Source organism: Neofelis nebulosa, chromosome 9, assembly GCF_028018385.1.
Source record: "Neofelis nebulosa isolate mNeoNeb1 chromosome 9, mNeoNeb1.pri, whole genome shotgun sequence".
NCBI lineage: Eukaryota > Metazoa > Chordata > Mammalia > Carnivora > Felidae > Neofelis > Neofelis nebulosa.
Genome location: NC_080790.1, coordinates 106,235,575 through 106,255,152, shown reverse-complemented (window position 1 = coordinate 106,255,152; position 19,578 = coordinate 106,235,575). Strand labels below are relative to the sequence as shown.

Here is a 19,578-nt window from a genome sequence, read left to right as displayed (position 1 = left end):
GTCACAATATAATGAGTGAGGGTAGATGACCCCAGAGTTTAGAGCCCTCATGCAGTCAGAGAGCAGAACTCACAGAAAATAAGCCAGAATACTGCACTGACTGACGGCCTCATTTAGGGAGGCGTCAATTTAACTTTAAATCCATTAGCTCGTTGAGAGCAGAGGAGAGAAGGGGATGTCTCCAAATGCAGGAAACTGTTGCCATAGCATTTCCCTTCTCTATTTCTGCCTACTCCTCCTCCCTCAAAGCAGCAACAATTTGTGTTCTACCGTTTTCTTTCAGGAACCAGAGGCATTTTCAGCAACCAGGACTCCAAGGATGTGATGTCTACACCACCTAATAACTGTACCTAGTAGGGATGTCAATAAGTCTGAGAGTGCTGTTAAGTTTCTCAGGACACAATCATCTCTGCGGATGCAATTGCAGAACAGGAAACAGACTCAGGGAGAATTTTAGCCCCCCCCAAATCTCATTGGCTAGCTGCACTAGCCAAGCCACAACAATCACTCCTGCAACACAACCGATCCCTTTCAGTACTCGCAGCCGTGGACAGCTCCCTCACCTCTCGGTCGGTTCCTCCGCAGTGAGCCGACTCGCGTTCAGCTTGCACGGGTCGGTGCGGCACCCGCCACCAAGTCTTCGGCAGCGCGCAGAGAACACGCGCTTCCCCCCGCCTCCCTCTCGGTGCCCCCGCCCCTCGCTCACCCCGGCTCACTCCAGCGGCGACTTTGAGGGATTCCCTCTCAGGCGGCCTCTGCAGCAGCACATCTGGCCTCATTCGCTGCACGGCGAGCATGGATCTCCGAGGAAGAGCCTTTTCCAGCGTCTATAGACTTCGAGTTCTCCTGATGCTGTTCCGTGAGTAGCTTTTGGGCCACAGCGAGGGCAGGGTGCACTATTTGCAGAGAATAGAACGAGCAGAGCAAAACCAGTAGCTTAAGGTCAAAATGTGGCCCTTACGTTTTGTTATTTTCTTTCTTCTTTGCGGGCGGGGTGGAGGGCCTTCCCGCCAGAGGCAGGGAATTCCCCAGAGGGCCACACACCTGTACCGCACATCTCAGACAGAATGCTATACGAGCCTGCTTCGTGGGGTCTGAGCATTGGCAAGAAAGATTTGGTTTTAAAAGCCTAAGATGAAGGAAAAGACCAGTCGGCTTACAAGATAGTAAGGATTTAAATTTAAAAATTTTATTTTTATCATAAATTAACAGCAACGGAGTTGAAATTGTCGGCGCTAGGTTAGGGAAATGGCTCGGAGAGCGCACAGCAGCCGGCAAGGAACTTTATCACCCCAAAGCCTGCAGACCACGATTTCTCCACCCCTGTGCCCGCGACGCGTGGGCTCACTGAGCCCGGAACCGAGAGGATTTTTTTTTTGGTTTGTTTTTCCGCAGATACAACGGCTGGAATCATGGCAGAACAAGAAGTGGAAAATCTCTCAGGCCTTTCCACTAACCCTGAAAAAGATATATTTGTGGTGCGGGAAAATGGGACGACGTGTCTCATGGCCGAGTTCGCAGCCAAATTTATTGTCCCTTATGATGTGTGGGCCAGCAATTATGTCGATGTAAGGAAGCTTTTCCCTCCGGGCTTACTCCTAGGGCTCCAGGGGCGAAGGGCATCCCCCTTCAAGGCCCCAGGAAGACGTGGGTCGCCCGCCTTCCCCCTCTGTGCCCCTGCAGGCTTCTCCCGAATGCTGCATGGGGGTTCCGGCTTGTAACGCCTTCTGCTCGCCCTGCCTGCTTTGAAAGTAATCCCCCTTTCTCTGCTTCCCTAACGGCCGGGTCTGCACGCAGAGCAAGCATCTAACCGCATGTTCCGGGACCTGCGAGCGCGCGCGCAAAGGAGCGCTCTGGCGTGCCACCCCGAGTTTGAATGCGCTGCCCTTTACAGCCCCCGCGGAGGCCGGGTGCGCTGAGGGGGTGCGGGGCGTATGTGTTCCCAGCTGATCACGGAACAGGCCGACATCTCCCTGACCCGAGGAGCTGAGGTGAAGGGCCGCTGTGGCCACAACGAGTCGGAGCTGCAGGTGTTCTGGGTGGATCGCGCGTATGCGCTCAAAATGCTGTTTGTAAAGGTAACCCCGAGGGGGACGCGCAGAGGAGGCTCTGCCCACCTCTGGGTGGATGTGGGCGGGGGCCGCCCCCAGGATTTCCTCACCCAAAAGCCGCGGGGACGAGTGACGCGCGCCTCCCTCTTGGCAGGAAAGTCATAATGCGTCCAAAGGACCCGAGGCGACGTGGAGGTTGAGCAAGGTCCAGTTTGTCTATGACTCCTTAGAGAAGACCCATTTTAAAGACGCAGTCAGTGGTGAGTAGAGGCCCCAAAGCTGAGGAGGAAGCCTGGGAAAGCCTGGGCACTGCTGAGAGCCCAGGCATGGAGACCAAATTCCTCAGGAAATTTATGGAAACAGATCCTGACTTTGCGCTCCCAGGTCACGTCCGCCGTGGGCTTTCTCTCCAAAGTAGAGGAAGCGGGAGCACCTGAGTGTCCTCTGGACTTTAGGCCTTGTAGATGAGCAAGGAACCACGGGCCTAAGGATCAGCCGGTCGGTCACCGTAGCCTGATCCTCGATGAGACATCTCTTGAGGGCCTGTCTTCCCCCTGGCTGCTTCAGGAGGATCTCTTATAATTTGTCCTTTAAAGGAGCACGGAGAAGCTAATTTTTCCCCCCTGCACCCTGGTTTTTCTTCTTATGCGCAGAAACTTGAAAGGGGCAGTGTGACTCCTTTTCTCGGTTAGCCTGCAGTATCTTTTTGTTCGTGGCCCTACGGCTCACACTCGGTCTTCAGTCATTGACTGCAGTCACCCCAGAGCAGATTCTGAACCGTGTCCTAATTTATTAGCTTTTCCTGCCCATCGCTCCAACTCTCCCAGAGCCTCCAAAAATATTGTGGCAAGAGCAACAGCCATTCCCCAAATAAGAATGTTCACATGTGCAAGAGCCATCAAAGACCACATTCAAATTAATTAATTAACCAACCTATTTATTTAGTAAACTGTGTAATCTCCTAATGAGGCCTTCCATCACCTGGGCACTGGTGTTGGGAAAAGATTTTTATTGAACAGATGAAAGAATATACGGATCATGTCTCCCTTTCCACCCCTTTTTATCATTGCAGTAAAAAGAACATTTTCTTCTCTTCATCAAAATCCATATTCAAACACTGCTCCCAGTTAAATTAGAGACCTTCCTCTCCAAAAAAGGGAAAGAGGGGAGAAAAACAACAAACATGTACCTGAAAAGGAGAAAAAGGGGCAGCCCTGCAAAGAGTGTATATGTGTGTTAAGTCTGCCTAGGGCACCAGCAACCAGCTCTGCTTTGTTGAAGATCTTTAATTCTGTGTGGGCCAGTGTGAAATGTGGAAAACCACATCACTGTTCTGTTTCTTTGAAATCTCGATTTTCAGGTTGCATATAGTAAACAGAGTTGGGTTTTTAGGTATCACTCTCCTTTTCCAGAAAAGAAATTTCAAATCAATGTTTAAGGAACCCCTGCTCCTGAAAGAAGGGGAGTGCTTGTCCTTTGTCACCACTTGATGCCCTCTGCAGAGCTCCAGCCCCAGCTAGGCAACACAGAGGATCAGAGAGGTTTCTGGAGCTGAGAGAGAGAGAGAGGCACAGGAGGTTAGGAGGTTAGGATTCTTCCAGAAGTAGGGGCCTAACCATTGCTTTGGGCCTTCCCTGCAGCCGGGAAGCACACGGCCAACTCACATCACCTCTCTGCCTTGGTCACCCCAGCTGGGAAGTCCTACCAGTGTCAAGCTCAGCAGACCATTTCACTAGCCTCCAGCGATCCACAGAAGACAGTTACCATGATTCTGTCTGCGGTACACATCCAGCCTTTTGACATCATCTCTGATTTTGTATTCAGTGAAGGTAGGTTGTTGGGGATCAGTGTGGGAGGAGACAGGATGGAGGGAAGGGAAGGCTGACTTCAGGGTGGATGGGGAAAGGGACCTGCCAGGGTTTCAGGCTGTTACTACTTGTATTTTCTTCAGGCTGACATGACACTTCCTCTCACTATAATATTTTAGACTGTGAACTGATCAACCTTCCTCAATGGTTCTTTCTTCTCCCTTCCTCCTTCATTTCATTCTTTCCTCTCCCACTTTCTCTTCTTTGGTCCTTCCCTTCTTTTTATTTCTTTCCTCTCCTCCTTTTTGTTTGCCAAGAGAGGAACCTTGATAGGGAAAGAGGTAACAAAGACCGTTTGGAAAAATATATATATATAATTTTGATGCAAATTTCCCAATGAAAAATCAGCTAAAAATCTCAAACACTTACATAGAGAGCCATGGATTACAGAAGGGCCTCTGCTTCCATGGGCCTTCACTTCTCCATGTTATTTCAGGTAGTTTCAGCTGTAGTTTCTACCACTGTGAGTCTAAGTTTTTGTGTGGCTAGAATGCAATAGGGGTGTGTGTGTGTGTGTGTGTGCTACAGAGAGACTCATGGAGACCTGCCTCACTCTAGCACTCACCTTTGTGAGGAGGGCTACCCTTGAAGCTTCAGAAAAGCAGGGGCCCCTGATCTTTTCCTCCTGGGGTGTGGAGAAAGGCTTCTTCTCAGTCTGTGCTAGTCTCTGAAAGGGGGTCAGGCAGGATATAGCTGAGGCAGATTCAGGACATCCACATTCTCTTGGTTCTCTGCATCCCAGCAGAAGTTGGGCACAAGGGGAGTCCACATTTCTGCAATTATCTGAGTCTAGCAACAATTTTTACCAGGCAAACGTAGGGTGAATCAATTTTTCAATTCATCTGTTCTCTCTTATCTGGAGAAGGTTGTTAAAGATGGTTTGATATTCTGTTTATTCCTTGTGGCTAAGAAATGGGGAGAGATTCTCATTGCTTTATGGATGCCTTCCTTTGGAGTGGGGATCCCCAGATGAATACAACTATTAGAACATACAGGATATCAGGGAATCCCCATCTGTGTCATACACAAATCATTTGATCATTTCCCAGGGAATCCAGCTTTCATAAAATTCCCCTCCCAATTCAAACTATATTGAGTAGAATATATGCTCCCCTCCCCCAATACCATGATCATTTAAAGACCATTTGAACATTCTTAAGTTAAACTGTCTTTGACAGAAAACCCTACTTCTTTTTTCATCTTTGTATTTTTCATGCCTAACACAGTGCTTGGTACACTGTAGATGCCCAGTTAACTTTGGCTGAATTGATATCCTGAAGCTGTGGACACAATTAATGGAGACTTCCAAATGCTTGAATATTAGATGAATCAGGATTTAATATGTTTAGTAAGTCAGTGCAGTACTTACTTCCACACACTTGGGGAAGGATGGGCTAACTGCATTTTCATGGATCTTCACAAAATTGAAATTAAACTCACAAGCGTCAAGACCCTAGTGTTTTAAAAATATGTTTGATTACATAAGTGTTTATAAAATATAACAGTGTCTTTCTTCAACTGAAAATATTAACTATAATTAAATGTGATTGGACTTATGATTACTGATGACCAGGAATTCATTATGAACATCCTGGACTGTGTAGAATCAGCCCACAGTGTTCCTACCACAGATACGTTTGAGTTTATGCAGGTACTTTTCATAGTCTCTAATTACTCTTTGTTTTTTACTGGTCAGCTGTTCTTAGGCACTTCTTTACTGGTTGGTGCTATCTGTTCTGTGATGGCTGCTTTTACTAGGTCCTTACTTCAACCTCACCCCAGTCGTTCTGGGTTATTTCTACACTGTTGCTGATAGTCATTGATGAGCTGAGAAATCAAATCTCATCGGTGTTTAGAATGGTATACAAAATAAGAGTAAATGAGCACTGAATCAGGACCAGAGCTGGTTTCCTGAAAATCAGTGAAGTTCATAGCATGGACGTCTTGGCCTTCTTTGTTTGAAAACCAGGTTTTATTCACTTACAGGTCCTAGAGGGGCACGGTTGCTAGGTAGACTTAGAGAGTTTGTAAGCATGTAGAACTTTCTAAATGCATATGTATTATTAAGCACAAGCAAACTGCACTTGTCTCAGGCTTTTCTGGGTAATAATTAGGATGTCCCCTCCTATATGGTGCCCTGGGGCTCAAAGCTCCTGCTCCTGGGAGGAGGCAAGCCTCATTCAGAATCACTCACTGGATCCGTTTGCCTTTGTGTGGCAGGGTTCCTTTGTTCCTGGCTCCTCCCATTTGTGCCTTTCAGCACCTGCCCCCCACTGTGTTTTGCAAGGGATCATTTGATTTGATTTGGTAGAATCCAAAAGATTCCTTTTAAGTGCCTTTTGGGGACCTGGGGCTTGCCCCCGCCCCTGCTTTCCCAGAAAAGAAGCTCAGGAGGCTCTGGATGAGTAGCCTGCACCCGCGTAGGGAAGCGGGGGAGTGGAGGAGGGGGCCATATCTGGTCTTATAACTGCACGCCTGCTGCAGGGTATATATGTGGGTTTGGCACGTGTGTGCAGGACCTATAGCCACAGGGTTTCCAATGAAGAAACCATTCCCTGTGTAAGGGGGCCATACTGTCAGTCTGAAGTTTCACATCTGCCTGTTTAATAGACTCTAAAGCAAGAAAGGGTCAGTGAAATGGATTACTGGATACTCACAGCATTGAGAGCAGCTCAAATGGGGGTTGACGTCTTTATCACTTAAATCCCTTTAGTGCATTGAGCTCAGCTACTACGCTTATCCTCAACAGAAGTCTCTTAGCCCAGCACGTCTCCAACTGCAGTGTGCACAGGAATCTGTAGCTGCATTGTGCACGACTGTGGTAATCTTGCTAACATGCAGAGTCTGGTTCAGTAGGTCTGGGGGCGGGGCCCAAGATGCTCCATTTCTAGCAAGCTCCCTGGTGATGCTGCTGGTCTGTGGAATACTCTGTGTGTGTGTGGGGGGGTGGTTGAGGAATCTTGAGCTGATCAAGGAAAAGATATGACCTTGAGAGGCAATAATATACAAGTTTTGTTGGGTGGTGCTTGGACAGGGTTGCATGAGAGCGGAAGCTGGTCAGAGCATGAGACTATCCAGAGAGAGGCATATGGGGACCACCAGCCAGAAGGGAGGAGGGCATAGGACCTCCTGGCAGGGAGAGGGGTACTGGGGAGGGGGCTTACGTGTCTAGGCAATATGGCTCAGCAGCACGGTAAGAAGTCTCTGGGTCAGAGAGCTCTGAGGGGCAGCAGAGGCCAAGGCCTATCTTATCAATGGGTAACAGCTGTTGGGTGAGGTTTGGTATGCAAAGCAGGCAGGCTCTAAATAGCTAAAAATATGCTTCTTTGGGCTGGTTTTTAAATAATTAGATGTGTAAAAATTTGAGTTTGGCATGATAGGCTTTAGAGCTAATAGTCTCAGCCTGCAGTGAAAAAATAAACCACCTAGGGGCCAATACACCGAGGCTACTTTGGCTCATTTCTATAACCAATACACTTGTATGGTAATGACCACCCTGCAGTTCAAAGCACCTCATGTCTCTCAGTTGGGGTTGATTAATGTGTCCTTCCACAATTAAGTCCTTAAAGTGTGTCCCTTTGTGGGCCCCCTGGAGATTCTTGGCTGTGATGGAATCAGGATTGCATTACTGATAAGCAACAGATCAGCCTGAGAATTTTAATGGCTTGAATTAAAGGCAACTTTTATGCATAATTTCAAAAGAAACATAAAAGAATGCAAAGGGTATCTCTGTTCCCCTTTGTTTTAAAATTTTTAAAGTTTCTTTATTTTGAGAGAGAAAGAGAGAGAGAAGGAGAAGGAGCAGGGGAGGGGAAGAGAGGGAAGGAGACAGAGTCTCTGCACTGCACTGTCAGCTCAGAGCCTGATGTAGGGCTTGAACCCACGAACCTTAGGATCATGACCTGAGCTGAAATCAAGAGTCAGACACTCAACCGACTGAGCCACTCAGGCACCCAGTCTCTGTTTCCCTTTTTTAAAGATTCAGGTTTAAAAGGCATTTAAAAGTGACCACATATAGGCTGGTCCCTTTTTAATTCTCAAGGGGGAAAAACAAGCAAACAAACCTGTAAAGAAGGTGCTGAGATCCCAGATGACTGCAGAGAAACTGAGGCTCAGAGAAGTGAAGTTATTGGTGAAGCCTGCCCTTCTAGTGGCTGCCAGGGCTGGGGCAAGAGCCTGTCTTTGGGTGTCAGATCCTGAGCGCTTACTCAGAGCCTCAGCTGCTCCTAATAAACATGTGAGCACAGGAGGCACCTTTACACAGGTTGTTGAGTACCCTGAATTCATGAGCCTTTTATTAGTGTTCCTAACAGCATGATTGGAAGATGCCACCTCATCTGTGTTTTAACCACATCTGTGTTATAGTGGAAAGGATCGTGCCTTACCGTTCTCTGTACACCAGCCCTCGGTAGGGCACCCTGTGGCTGGCTGCCACGTGCACGAAGGCTTAGCTGATGCTGATCCACAGCATTGTGTAGACCTGTGACTTACATAGCACCTCCCAGCATGCATAGTTGCTCCTCAGGGTCTCCTGGGTATGCATCTAGGGGGAGATAATCCTGTTATGAACACTGCTGAGAACTGTGTCAAGGGCAGGAATGTGGATCCCCAGTGTAGGGCTATGTAACTAGCCAGTTGTAGAATTCAGTGTTCCTGGTACTTTCCTGGAACATAGTGTTTTAGGCTGGGTTCCCCAAGGAGCAGATCCTAGGCAAGCATGTAAGTGCAAGTAGTTTATTTAGGAAGTGGTTCTAGAAAGCACTGGGAAGGGCTTGGGGAAGTGAGATAGTAAGGCAACCAGTACCCGTGCATTAGTGAGCAGGTGTCCACTGTGGGCACCTGGGGCTGACACTGCTGGAACCCCCGAGAGTGTAGAACCCATGTCAGAGTTATCCAGCCTGAGAGGTGGGAACAATGCATTTACCCATCAACTTTTATCCACCACTGATGGCTGCTGGGGTGGGGGAAGAGCATTGACTCTCTGGGACTTCTAGGCTGCCTTGTAGGCAAAACCCATTGCAATGTGTGAGAAAGTGACGGCCAAGGACACTGTCTGGATGGGTCTGTTACACGTAGGTTCTGGGGTATATGAAATTTCCTGCCCTGGCAGAGCTTATAGGATTGTGAGAAAGATTTATACAACTCTTTCTTGTGCATGCCATGTGCCTGGTGCACAGTGGCATCAATCAACAACTGCTTTTATTATCTTATTTTAATTGCTACTGCTTACATCTTGGTAAAAGTACCTGCTTGTCTACAGCCAAAGGTCTTCAAGGCCCATTTATGCTCTTTCTCAAAATACAAAACACATTTTGCTGCGGTTACAGGAGTCCAGAACCAGCCCAGAGAAAATGGGAAGAGGGGCAAACTCCTCCCTCCAGCTGTCCTATCAGAGAGTGGAAGAAGCCCAATCAGCCCCCTTCCTTGAACAGGAATAGTCTGGGGTGTTAGCAGACCTTGAGAAAGCAGGTAGCTTGCCTTTTTGCCTACTGCCCATCTCAGTGTTTTCATTTGGGGAACAATGAAGAGTTCTTGTGGTTGGTTCGCCTCAGGGAGTAAATACACCATTGAGATGGACATAAAACCATCAAACACACAAAAAATGGTGGTCATCAAACAAACAAGTAACCAAAAAAACCCAAAAAACAAAAAACAAAACCATGGGCTAAAAATGAGAACTGAAGATGGATCAGAATTTCAGCAGCATTGGATTTATGGTTGAGGGTACCTTATTCGGCAATTGGCAGCTGGCAATAGATTAACCCTCTGTTGTCCGATTTGTCTTTATCTGGTTCTTTCCAATGGCTAGACTGGTTGTTGTCTTTTCCAGCCATATGCCATCCTCTTCAGGATCTGTTTTGTGCACTTGAGAACCCTGAGCCCAGCCAGGGCAGAGGCACGAGGGACCCCATGCCCTGTGGAGGTGAACAGGGAATTAGGGGCCTCTGAGCATCCAAAGCCAGATTTAGTGTGGTCTAAGCCAAAAGATGTTCTTCTCCTAGGCAGAGCCTAGAGCCTTCCTGTTTCATAATCTGTGGGTTATATAATCAATTTATGGCAAAGGATCTTAACCTTGGGGTCCATAAGGGTTGTGGATAGAATTCTGGGAATGTGTGAATTTCAGTGGGAAAAATTTACATCTTTTCTCAAATTTCTAATTTTTGACATTCCCTTCAGTCATAAATGAAGATAACAACTCACAGTAGTAATAGTGGTGATAATTAATGAATAATTAGAGGTGACTTTCTCACCAATAGAAATCACAGATATTTTCATCCCCCATTTGCTTATGTAGATCTTGCAAAGTAACAATGATGCTTCTTGTTACTTTGCAAGCCCAGCCAGTATGTGTACTAATAAAGGGGTACATGTATTGCTTTCTCCCAACTTATTTAAACATATTTTGAGAGCTGAATTTCAGTGTAATATCTTTCCTTCATAATTGTGTGTGTCTTATCTTTATGCATTTGTAAGCATGATTCTGAGAAGGGTTTTCAACTGGTTTGCACCAGTTTCATCATTACTGGTGCAAAAAAAGATGGCATCTCCTGCCTTAGTAGGTCATGGTCAGCACTGTTTTAAGTTAAAGAGAATAGACTGGAGTGGAAATTATTAGATGCATAGGGTCAGGATAAGTATTGTTTTGTGAAAACTTGGTTTTGGTTATGTTTGTCTACCTATGTTCTGAGTTGCAATGTAAAACACTATTTCCCCTCGGGGTCAGAGGCAGAGTTTGAAATCACTGGCTTGAGCCTGAACGTGGAATGTGTGACCCTCTTGTGTGAGCTCCCGGTCTCTCATTTAAAACCCTTGGGGATAGATGGGTTTCAGAGTTCAGGATTTTTGAGACTTTAGGAAGATAATTTAGTGCATAGTCCATATATTATGGAAAACCCCAGAAGAGTCCAGGCAGCCCCCTGTAATCAAATATATTAATACATCTGTTTCTTGCAGTGAAACACGTGTACCTTCATGCTAAGTAGGATGCATGAAATCATGGGCATCCTACATTAGTTCAAGTGTTGCTGCCAAATGCATGATACAAAGTGCTCTGGATTTCCAGAGCTCTGTGGATTTTGAAAGGGTGGATAAGGGATGGCAGACTTGGGAATGTCCCCTTATTTGACCACTTAGTGGATGTGGATGGATGAGGATGGGGATTCAGTATTTTTCATGATAATTTTTGACATCCCCTTACTTCCCCATGATTATTTTTGACATGTCTGTAGTTTAATGCTCCCTTTATATACCCCTTTCTGTGGTGAGTTTAGTTCAGGTTTTTTCCTAAGGCACAAAAAATAATTTTTAAGAAGTAACCCACAATTATAATGCTAAGTGAAATAAGTCAGAGAAAGATAAATATCATGTGATTTCTCTCATATGTGGAATTTAAGAAATAGAACAAATGAGCAAAGAAAAAAGGAGACAAACCAAAAACAGACTCGTAACTATAGAGAACAAACTGGTGGTTACCAGAGGGGAGGTGGGTAGGGGATGGGTGAAATAGGTGACAGGGATTAAGAGTACACTTGTCATGAGGAGCACTGAGTGATGTATAGAATTTTTGAATCGCCATATTGTACACCTGAAACTAATATAACACTGTATGTTAACTACACTGGAATTAAAATTAAAAAAAAAACACGAAACTAAACCACAATGGTATTTTAACCATAATTTTTTTGGTCAGAATATATTGTGCTTTTCCCCTCTGCCTTCCTTGAAGAATGGGATATGAGATGTTATTCTCCCATAACTATACTAAAGTTATTATCTATTTAAAGGTAATACTCTGGGGAGCACCTGGGGGGCTCAGTCGGTTAAGTGTCATGGCACAGGCCATGGTCTCGCAGCTCATGGGTTCGAGGCCCACATTGGGCTCTGTGCTGACAGCTCAAAGCCTGGAGCCTGCTTCGGATTCTGTGTCTCTCCCTCTCTCTCTGCCCCTGCCTTGCTGGAGCTCTGTCTCTCTCGCAAAAATAAGCACTTTAAAAACATTTTTTAAAAAGTTAAAAAAAAAGATAATACTTTGGGTAGTATGATTCTGATACCAATTCAGATGTGTGGGTGTTTTTCCCAACCACTGAGCAATTCTCTGACAGCAGCTGGGTGTTCTGCAATTCAACTCACTGCTGACACTACCTGAAAATACCATCAAATCCCACGGGTTAAGGGCTGTCTCCTACAAGACTGCTCCCCATCTCCATTGCAGATATCAACTGCAAGTCCAGACTGTCACCTAGGCTTCCGATCAACTTACAATCAGGGGTTTCCATGATCTTCTCCTTGAATTCTAGAGAGGCTCACAGAACTCAGAGATATATTTTACTCACTAAGTTACCAGTTTATTATAAAAGGATATAACTCAGGAACAGCTATATGTAGGAGATGCATAGGGTAAGACACAGGGAAAGATGGTGGAGGTTCCAGGCTCTTTCCAAGCCCACCACTTGTCCCAAATCTCCATGTGTTCACTGACCAGAAGCTCTCTGAATCCCATCCTTTGGTGTTTTTATTGAGGCTTCATTACATAGGCACAGTTGGTTAAATAATTGGCCATTGGTGATTGAACTCAAGCTCTAGCCACTTTCCCCTCTCTGGAAATCAAGGGGGTGGGGGCTGAAAGTTCCAACTTTCTGGTCACAAGTTTAGTTCTCCTGGCAACCAGCCCCTATCCTTAGGTGCCCTAGGGGCTTTCCCAAAGTTACCTCATTAGCTACAGTCAGGTGTGCTTGAAAGGGGCATGTTATGAATATCAGGGTGTAAGTTTGCGAGTAGTACATAGAAAATGAGCAAAGCCCACAATCTACATTGACATTTCACAGGCAACAGCCTGTTGGGGAAAACAAATAGTTTTTGTTGTTAATAAAATCCCTACCCTAAGAAACCCCATTTCTACTCATTTTTCTCTTCAAAGGGGCAGTGTGGTATCATGGGGGAAAAAGCAACCTTCTGGGTATGGAGCTCTGGGCCCATAGCTGTTCCTGGTGCTGCTGTAACAACCTTAAGACTTTTCCCGGGGGAAATGGGTATGTTGGGCTGCAGGCCGACACTGAAAGTGTGGAACTCATTAGAATTTAATCAAATAGTCAAAAATAAAAGTCCCCTACTGATTCTTTTTAGTCCTGATTATAATAAAGAGAAATTCTCAATTTAGTGCTAATAATAGGTCCTTAGCCCTTCCTTAACATTTGCCAAAATGTCTTTTTAAAAAATCTTCCCTGTAAAAAAATCTCTTCTTTTTTCAATCAGGAAATGTATGTATGTATGTATGTGTATGTTTACTTATTTATTTTAAACACTTTTGTTCAGGTTGTAATTGAAATACAATAAACTTCACACATTTAAGTGTATGATATGAGAAATTCTTAGGAATACACCTATGAAGTCATCACTACAGTCCAGAAAAAAACAACATATCCATCCCCCCTGAAAGTACCCTCATACCTCTTGGTAATAAGTATGACCCTCACTGAATTTTCAGAAATTGAATGTACCTCTGTGACCAGTACACATAGCCCCAGAGCCCGGAAGCCCTCTTCCTGCCCCCTCTTCTGATTCTGTAGCCTCTAAATGCCAGTAGGTCAGGTCTGCTACTGACCTGACCCTAACTCTACCCCTAGCTCATGTCTGCTAACTGCCCCCCTGATTGTGCTGTTGAGTTAGGCTGTCGGAATTCAAGTTGGGGCTTCATTTCCCCTGGGAAAATTACTTAGCTTCATTCTACCTTCTAGGTAATGGGTATAATAACAGTATTTATCTCATAAGGCTGTCATGGGGATTAAATGAGAAAATCTTTGTGCTTAGAACTGAAAGTTAATTTAGGAACCATGCGTATTAAGTATACAGCCTTTATTTTATTTTTATTTTGAGAGAGAGAGACAGAGAGACAGAGAGTGTGCACAAGTGGGGAGAGAGGCAGAGGGAATGGGAGAGAGAATCTTAAGCAGGCTCCACTTCAACTCAGAGCCTGACTTGGGGCTCGATCTCATGACAGTGAGATCGTTACCTGAGCCAAAATCAAGAGTTGTATGCTCAACCCAGGTGCCCCAAGTATACAGCTTTTCATAAGCTATATGTTTGTCCATAATCTTCCAGACTCTAATTACTAGAATAAGCTCAGGCCTAATTCTCCTTTCTGCTGGCCTCAGGAGAGGTGAGATGAAGGACTGTGTCAACATGGAGGAGCCTGGCACACAGTTGGTGCTCAGTAAATGTTTACTGGGTCACCCTGACTTAAAAACTTGGTCTTTATGAACAGATATCTAAAGCTGTTTTCTCCGGTTGTGGCTCATGAGCTTGGTGAAGAGGCCATCAGTTACCCACAAGGAGCAAAGGAGCCTGAGCAAACGTTTCCTGGTTTCTAGGAATGTAGTTCTGCTCAGATCTACAAACTATGTGACCAACACGTTGCCCCAAATTGTTTTTCTGGTTCTAGTTAAAAATTGAGGCAAAGGGCTATTAAACTGTCTTGGGGGTAAGAGAGTAAAACGGAGTCAACACCAACGTGCTGGTAACATTTTCTTTCTTGACCTAGGTGCTGGTTACATGGGATGTTCATTTGTGAAAACTCATGAAGTTCTGCACTCTCTTTTTTAAAATTGTAGTATAATTTACACATATCAAAATGCAAAAATCTAAAAAATTTAGCTTGACACATTTTTTTAATGTTTATTTATTTTTGAGAGAGAGAGAGACAGGGAGAGAACGAGTGGGGGAGGGGCAGAGAGAGAGGGAGACACAGACTCTGAAGCAAGCTGCAGGCTCTGAGCTGTCAACACAGAGCCCAACGTGGGGCTCAAACTATTGGACCATGAGATCATGACCTGAGCCGAAGTTGGATGCTTAACCAATTGAGCCACCCAGGCACCCCATAGCTTGATGCATGTTTACCTGTACTTGCAACCATGTAACCCTTACCTAGATCAAAATACAGGATATTTCCATCACACTTGGATGTTCCCTGTCCTGCTCCCCATATATAAGCACTTTTCTGATTTCAATCACCATAGACTTAGTTTTACCTGCTCTTGAACTTCATGTAAATGGAATCACATATATGTACTCTTCATGTCTTAGAGTTTTCACTGAACATAGTATTTTTGAGATTCATCCATTTTGTTATGTGTTCATTCCTTTTTATTCATCCCTTTTTATTATTAATATTCCATTGTTTTTCCATTCCACTTTGATGGACATTTGGATTGTTTCCAGTTTTAAGCTATTGTGAATAAAGTTTCTGCAAACATTTATGCTCAAGCCTTTTTGTGTCCATATGTTTTCATTATTCTTAAGTAAAAACCTAGGAATGGAATGCTGTGTTAGTAGGTAGGTAGGTGTATACTTCCCTTTATTAGAAACTACTGGACAGTTTTACAAAGTGGTTGTACCATCTTCCACTAACAATATATGAGTTCTAACTGCTCCATATCATTACCAACACTTGATATTTTCAGTCTTTTTGAAAGCTCTATATTGTGTGAAATTCTCTGTGTGTACATATACTTCAGTAAAAAGTTAAAAAATTAAACCAACAATAAAAATGATGGTGGCTGTGTTTAATGCTGAAACTCTGAAAATTGAAATCAATTGTCTGGATGTTTTATTGGCACCTGCCAGGAATCCAATGACCGACTGTTGCCCTGTTTAACTGATACATTTTATTTTTACCTTGTGCAGAAATATTAAGTGGTTCATCCTTATGGTTGGTTGGGGAAACATTATTTCTAAATAAAAGAGTCTCCCCAAATGTTCCTTGAGAAATCTTTTCACCTCCATTTCTCTTTTTGTTTTGATAGGAGAGCTTATGATTTAAAATGTTTTGACAGGAGCTGATTTCTTTTCTTCTTTCCCATTTCAGAACATAAGTGTCCGGTGGATGAGCGGGAGCAGTTGGAGGAAACCTTGCCCCTGATTTTGGGGCTCATCCTAGGCCTCGTCATTGTGGTAACACTGGCGATTTACCACATCCACCACAAAATGACTGCCAACCAGGTGCAGATCCCTAGGGACCAATCCCAATATAAGCACATGGGCTAGGGGCCATTAGGCAGGCAGCCCCCAAATCCCCCTATCCCGGCTGGGTCAGGTAGAGAAAAGCACTTTTCCACCTTGTACATGGGATACACCAACATAGCTACAATGCAACAGGCCTGGGTGTCCAAGGCTTGCTTGGCCTGCGTCCATGCTTAAACCCAGGGATGGGTAGGGGGGGATTCTTTTGGATTCATGGGGTAAGTGGCATTCTCTCCACTTTGGGGAATGAGGAGGGAGGGGTCAGCCAGGCTTCATGCTCATGGTGGCTTGGCTTTGACTCTCCAAGGAGCAACACATACAACTCAGAGGAGTATCTGGCTCGAAGTTTAGGGATTGAAAGACACTTCTTTTGGAAAGACACCCCTTTGGGTTCAGAGAAATGGGGGGTGCTTCGCTCCCTTGGCCTACCTTATACAGTTGTCAATGCACACAAAATACAGCATCATGCTCCCTACAGCAAGACCCCTGAAAGTGATCCTTGCTTCTGGCTGGCATTCTGCATGTCTAGTGATTGTCTTGGGAATGTTTCACTGCTACCTGCACCCGGTGACTTTGCAGCACAAGAACCTGTTTAATGTAACTATGCAGAGCTGTTCGGACTTCATAATGTGTCAGGTCCAAGTAAGGGGACCTGAAGAATCAATCATGTGAGTTTGTTTTTCAAAATGAATTAAAACACACTACTGTCTAACATTTGGCTGCTTTCTTGAAACAAGAAAACAAAACTAAAATGGTTTCTTTGGCATTCAGAGAAGAGAGAGGAATGTTGAAGATGGGCTTTCATTTCTGCAAGATGAGAGCAAAGAAAGGGCAGGGAAGCTGAAAGACGGAGGTTGGTTTTTCCAGGTGAACAAACATGGAATTATTTTGACAAAGATAGTTTTAATAATGGTGCCTTTTGAATAATTGGTCTACTATTGTTTTTGATGTTTCCTGGTCTTGAATTTGGCATTGAACTTCAGATTAAAAAGCTGGTCTGAACATGGTAGCCTAGGATGAGTTGTATTTGAAGTAAAATATATGCTGAAACTTTCTAGAGAAATGGACATAGTTTGAATTTCACTCACTTTCTAAATAAGAATTTTTCTGAAAAATCTGAGCAAGGGTAGGAGAAATTCTTTTCTTCGGTGTTAGGTGGGAATCTCTCCATACCCCATACCATCTCCATCGTATGAGAGCAACTCATGTGTTCATCTTGGTTGAAGACCAAGTCTTCAACTGCTAAAAGTAGCGTATCCTTGGAAGTCCATTATCCCAGCAAATCTTGATAAATATCAGTCAATTGCTGTTTCATTACTTGTTTGTTTGCTGCCCTGTCAATCTGCTAGTTTCTTCCCCTGCACTCTCTCTCTTCAGTGCTCAGTTCCAGTGAGGAAGAAGCCCTGGTTCCTCATAACAGTTGGACATTGCACAAGGAAAAGGAGATACCTTCTATCATCTGCCATCTTGTCACTCCGTGCCCCGAACTTGACATTGCCCTTTCCTTTTTAGCATCTCATGTATTTTTTAAAAACTTCCCATTTGGAACCACCCAAGAATCTGGGGAGAAATGGTCACTTAGATGTATCAGTGAGTTACCCTTGCACTCTGTAACCCCTTCAGGAAAAAAAAAAATTTTAGACCTGACTCACACTTCTCAATACTCTGTATCTCTTTACTTTTACAAAAGGAAATTTGTGTCTTTTAAAAATTTTACTTTCACAAAACATAGGATTCATGATTAGTTTTTGGTATTGTCATTCATTCATTTGTTCAACAAACAGGTTTTGAGCACCTACTGAGCAGTCTCTTGTGCTGAATATACAGGGGTAAACTGACAACTTTGAGTCTATGGGGGAGGGCTGACATACATACACAGGTTGTTCTTTTTTTTTTTTATTTTTATTTTTGGGACAGAGAGACAGAGCATGAACGGGGGAGGGACAGAGAGAGAGGGAGACACAGAATCTGAAACAGGCTCCAGGCTCCGAGCCATCAGCCCAGAGCCTGACGCGGGGCTCGAACTCACAGACCGCGAGATTGTGACCTGGCTGAAGTCGGACGCTTAACCGACTGCGCCACCCAGGCGCCCCCATACACAGGTTGTTCTAAAAAGGACAAGTGCCCTGGCTCTTTTTACAGTGTTGTCATGTAAAACATGGCCACATCCCTGTGTTTAAGCTGATTCATTAAATCTTTCGAGATTCCAACTTTCTTCTCAAATTCCAGTGGCTTTTTTACCTGCAATATGCGGTATGTATATAAAGCCACATTACCATGCCTATAATTGCTATAATCACAGCATCTTTATCTAGTTGTCCTAAAACTAGCTCAGCTCAAACTGAGCCTAATTTAGCCTAATTTCTTTGACCCTCTCATTTCTCTCAGTCCTGCCTTTTTCTTATCAACTCAGTAGAATAAAGAGGAGCCTCCTTGGTGAGGGCAGGTGCAGTGGTCTCTGGGTGGATAACACAAGGTGTCCAGAGGAACTGACTCAGCCCTGGATCTCAGCCTGGACTCCGTTCATGGGCATTCCCATTGTCCTGCATTTCACGGCAGCTCCTGTCCCTGAGTATAGCAAGCTGAGATGGTGGCTCATGTATCTGCATTGCTTCTCAAGCTCAGAGATAAGAGAGAAAACAGACAAACCACAGATGCTCAATTACCCCTGTAACTGTCATTTTTTTTTTCTGCAGTTCTAAACACAACTACCTCAGGGCACAAAAGGATGCTGTGTCTGGTTGCTGGTCTGCCTGCCTGGAAAAGCCAGGCCAGATGGACCATATGCAGGTTTCTATTGGGGGGGGGGGGCTGAGTTTGAATTAAATTTTGAATGTGCTTCTTTGCAAGATTCCCCCATTATGGGGAAATAGCCCCCAGTGAAGCTGCCTCAGGGAGCAGGGGAGACTGTTCTCCAGCCTGAGAAGGCCTTCTAAGCTATAACCACTCGCTTCTCACCAATTGTCCAATCTTTCTGTTAACAAAGACTTGGCAAAGCCGAGTAGGTGTGGGAGACACCTGAGAAACAGGAAGGGAGAAATGGGTGGGAGAGGGGAGAGGTGGTAGGAAAGCCCAGCAGTGTCTGTTGGAGGCAGCAAGCTGTGTGCTCAGGAAGGGGTGTTTCACCGGGGAGGTGGTCCCAGCTGGCATTGGGCACAGTCACTTCCTGGGAACAAACACCAGAGTGACCAGAACCAGGCAGATGTAGCTTTAAATCAGCGCGTCTCCAAGAGCAGTTTGCAAGCAGCTTTGGCATCAGTCATCCCAGGGGGCCAGTTTAAAACATCAGTTCTACTGGTGCAGCCACTCTGGAAAACAGTGTGGAGGCTCCTCAAAAAATTAAAAATCGATCTACCCTATGATCCAGCAATAGCACTGCTAGGAACTTAACCCAAGGGATACAGGAGTGCTGATGCATAGGGGCACTTGTACCCCAATGTTTCTAGCGGCACTTTCAACAATAGCCAAATTATGGAAAGAGCCCAAATGTCCATCAACTGATGAATGGATAAAGAAGTTGTGGTTTATATATACAATGGAATACTACTTGGCAATGAGAAAGAATGAAATATGGCCTTTTGTAGCAATGTGGATGGAACTGGAGAGTGTTATGCTAAGTGAAATAAGTCAGGCAGAGAAAGACA

At 44.8% G+C, this 19,578-nt stretch overlaps 1 protein-coding gene across 1 annotated transcript; it reads left to right on the top strand.

The window, feature by feature from the left end:
• The first annotated feature begins 194 nt into the window (after positions 1 to 194).
• LAMP5 (lysosomal associated membrane protein family member 5) lies at positions 195 to 16,646 on the top strand. The gene is made up of 6 exons (XM_058684898.1): positions 195 to 859; positions 1,396 to 1,568; positions 1,947 to 2,078; positions 2,206 to 2,311; positions 3,692 to 3,880; positions 15,780 to 16,646. The coding sequence occupies exons 1-6, from the start codon at positions 796 to 798 to the stop codon at positions 15,956 to 15,958; spliced, it is 843 nt and encodes a 280-aa protein (XP_058540881.1). The 5' UTR covers positions 195 to 795; the 3' UTR covers positions 15,959 to 16,646.
• Positions 16,647 to 19,578: the final 2,932 nt, after the last annotated feature.

Excerpts from the sequence above, each read along its gene's own strand:
- LAMP5 (XM_058684898.1), top strand. The coding sequence starts at position 796 with ATGGATCTCCGAGGAAGAGCCTTTTCCAGCGTCTATAGACTTCGAGTT. Across the intron at positions 860-1,395 it reads AGTTCTCCTGATGCTGTTCC|ATACAACGGCTGGAATCATG; the intron begins GTGAGTAGCTTT and ends GTTTTTCCGCAG. Across the intron at positions 2,312-3,691 it reads TTTTAAAGACGCAGTCAGTG|CCGGGAAGCACACGGCCAAC; the intron begins GTGAGTAGAGGC and ends CCTTCCCTGCAG.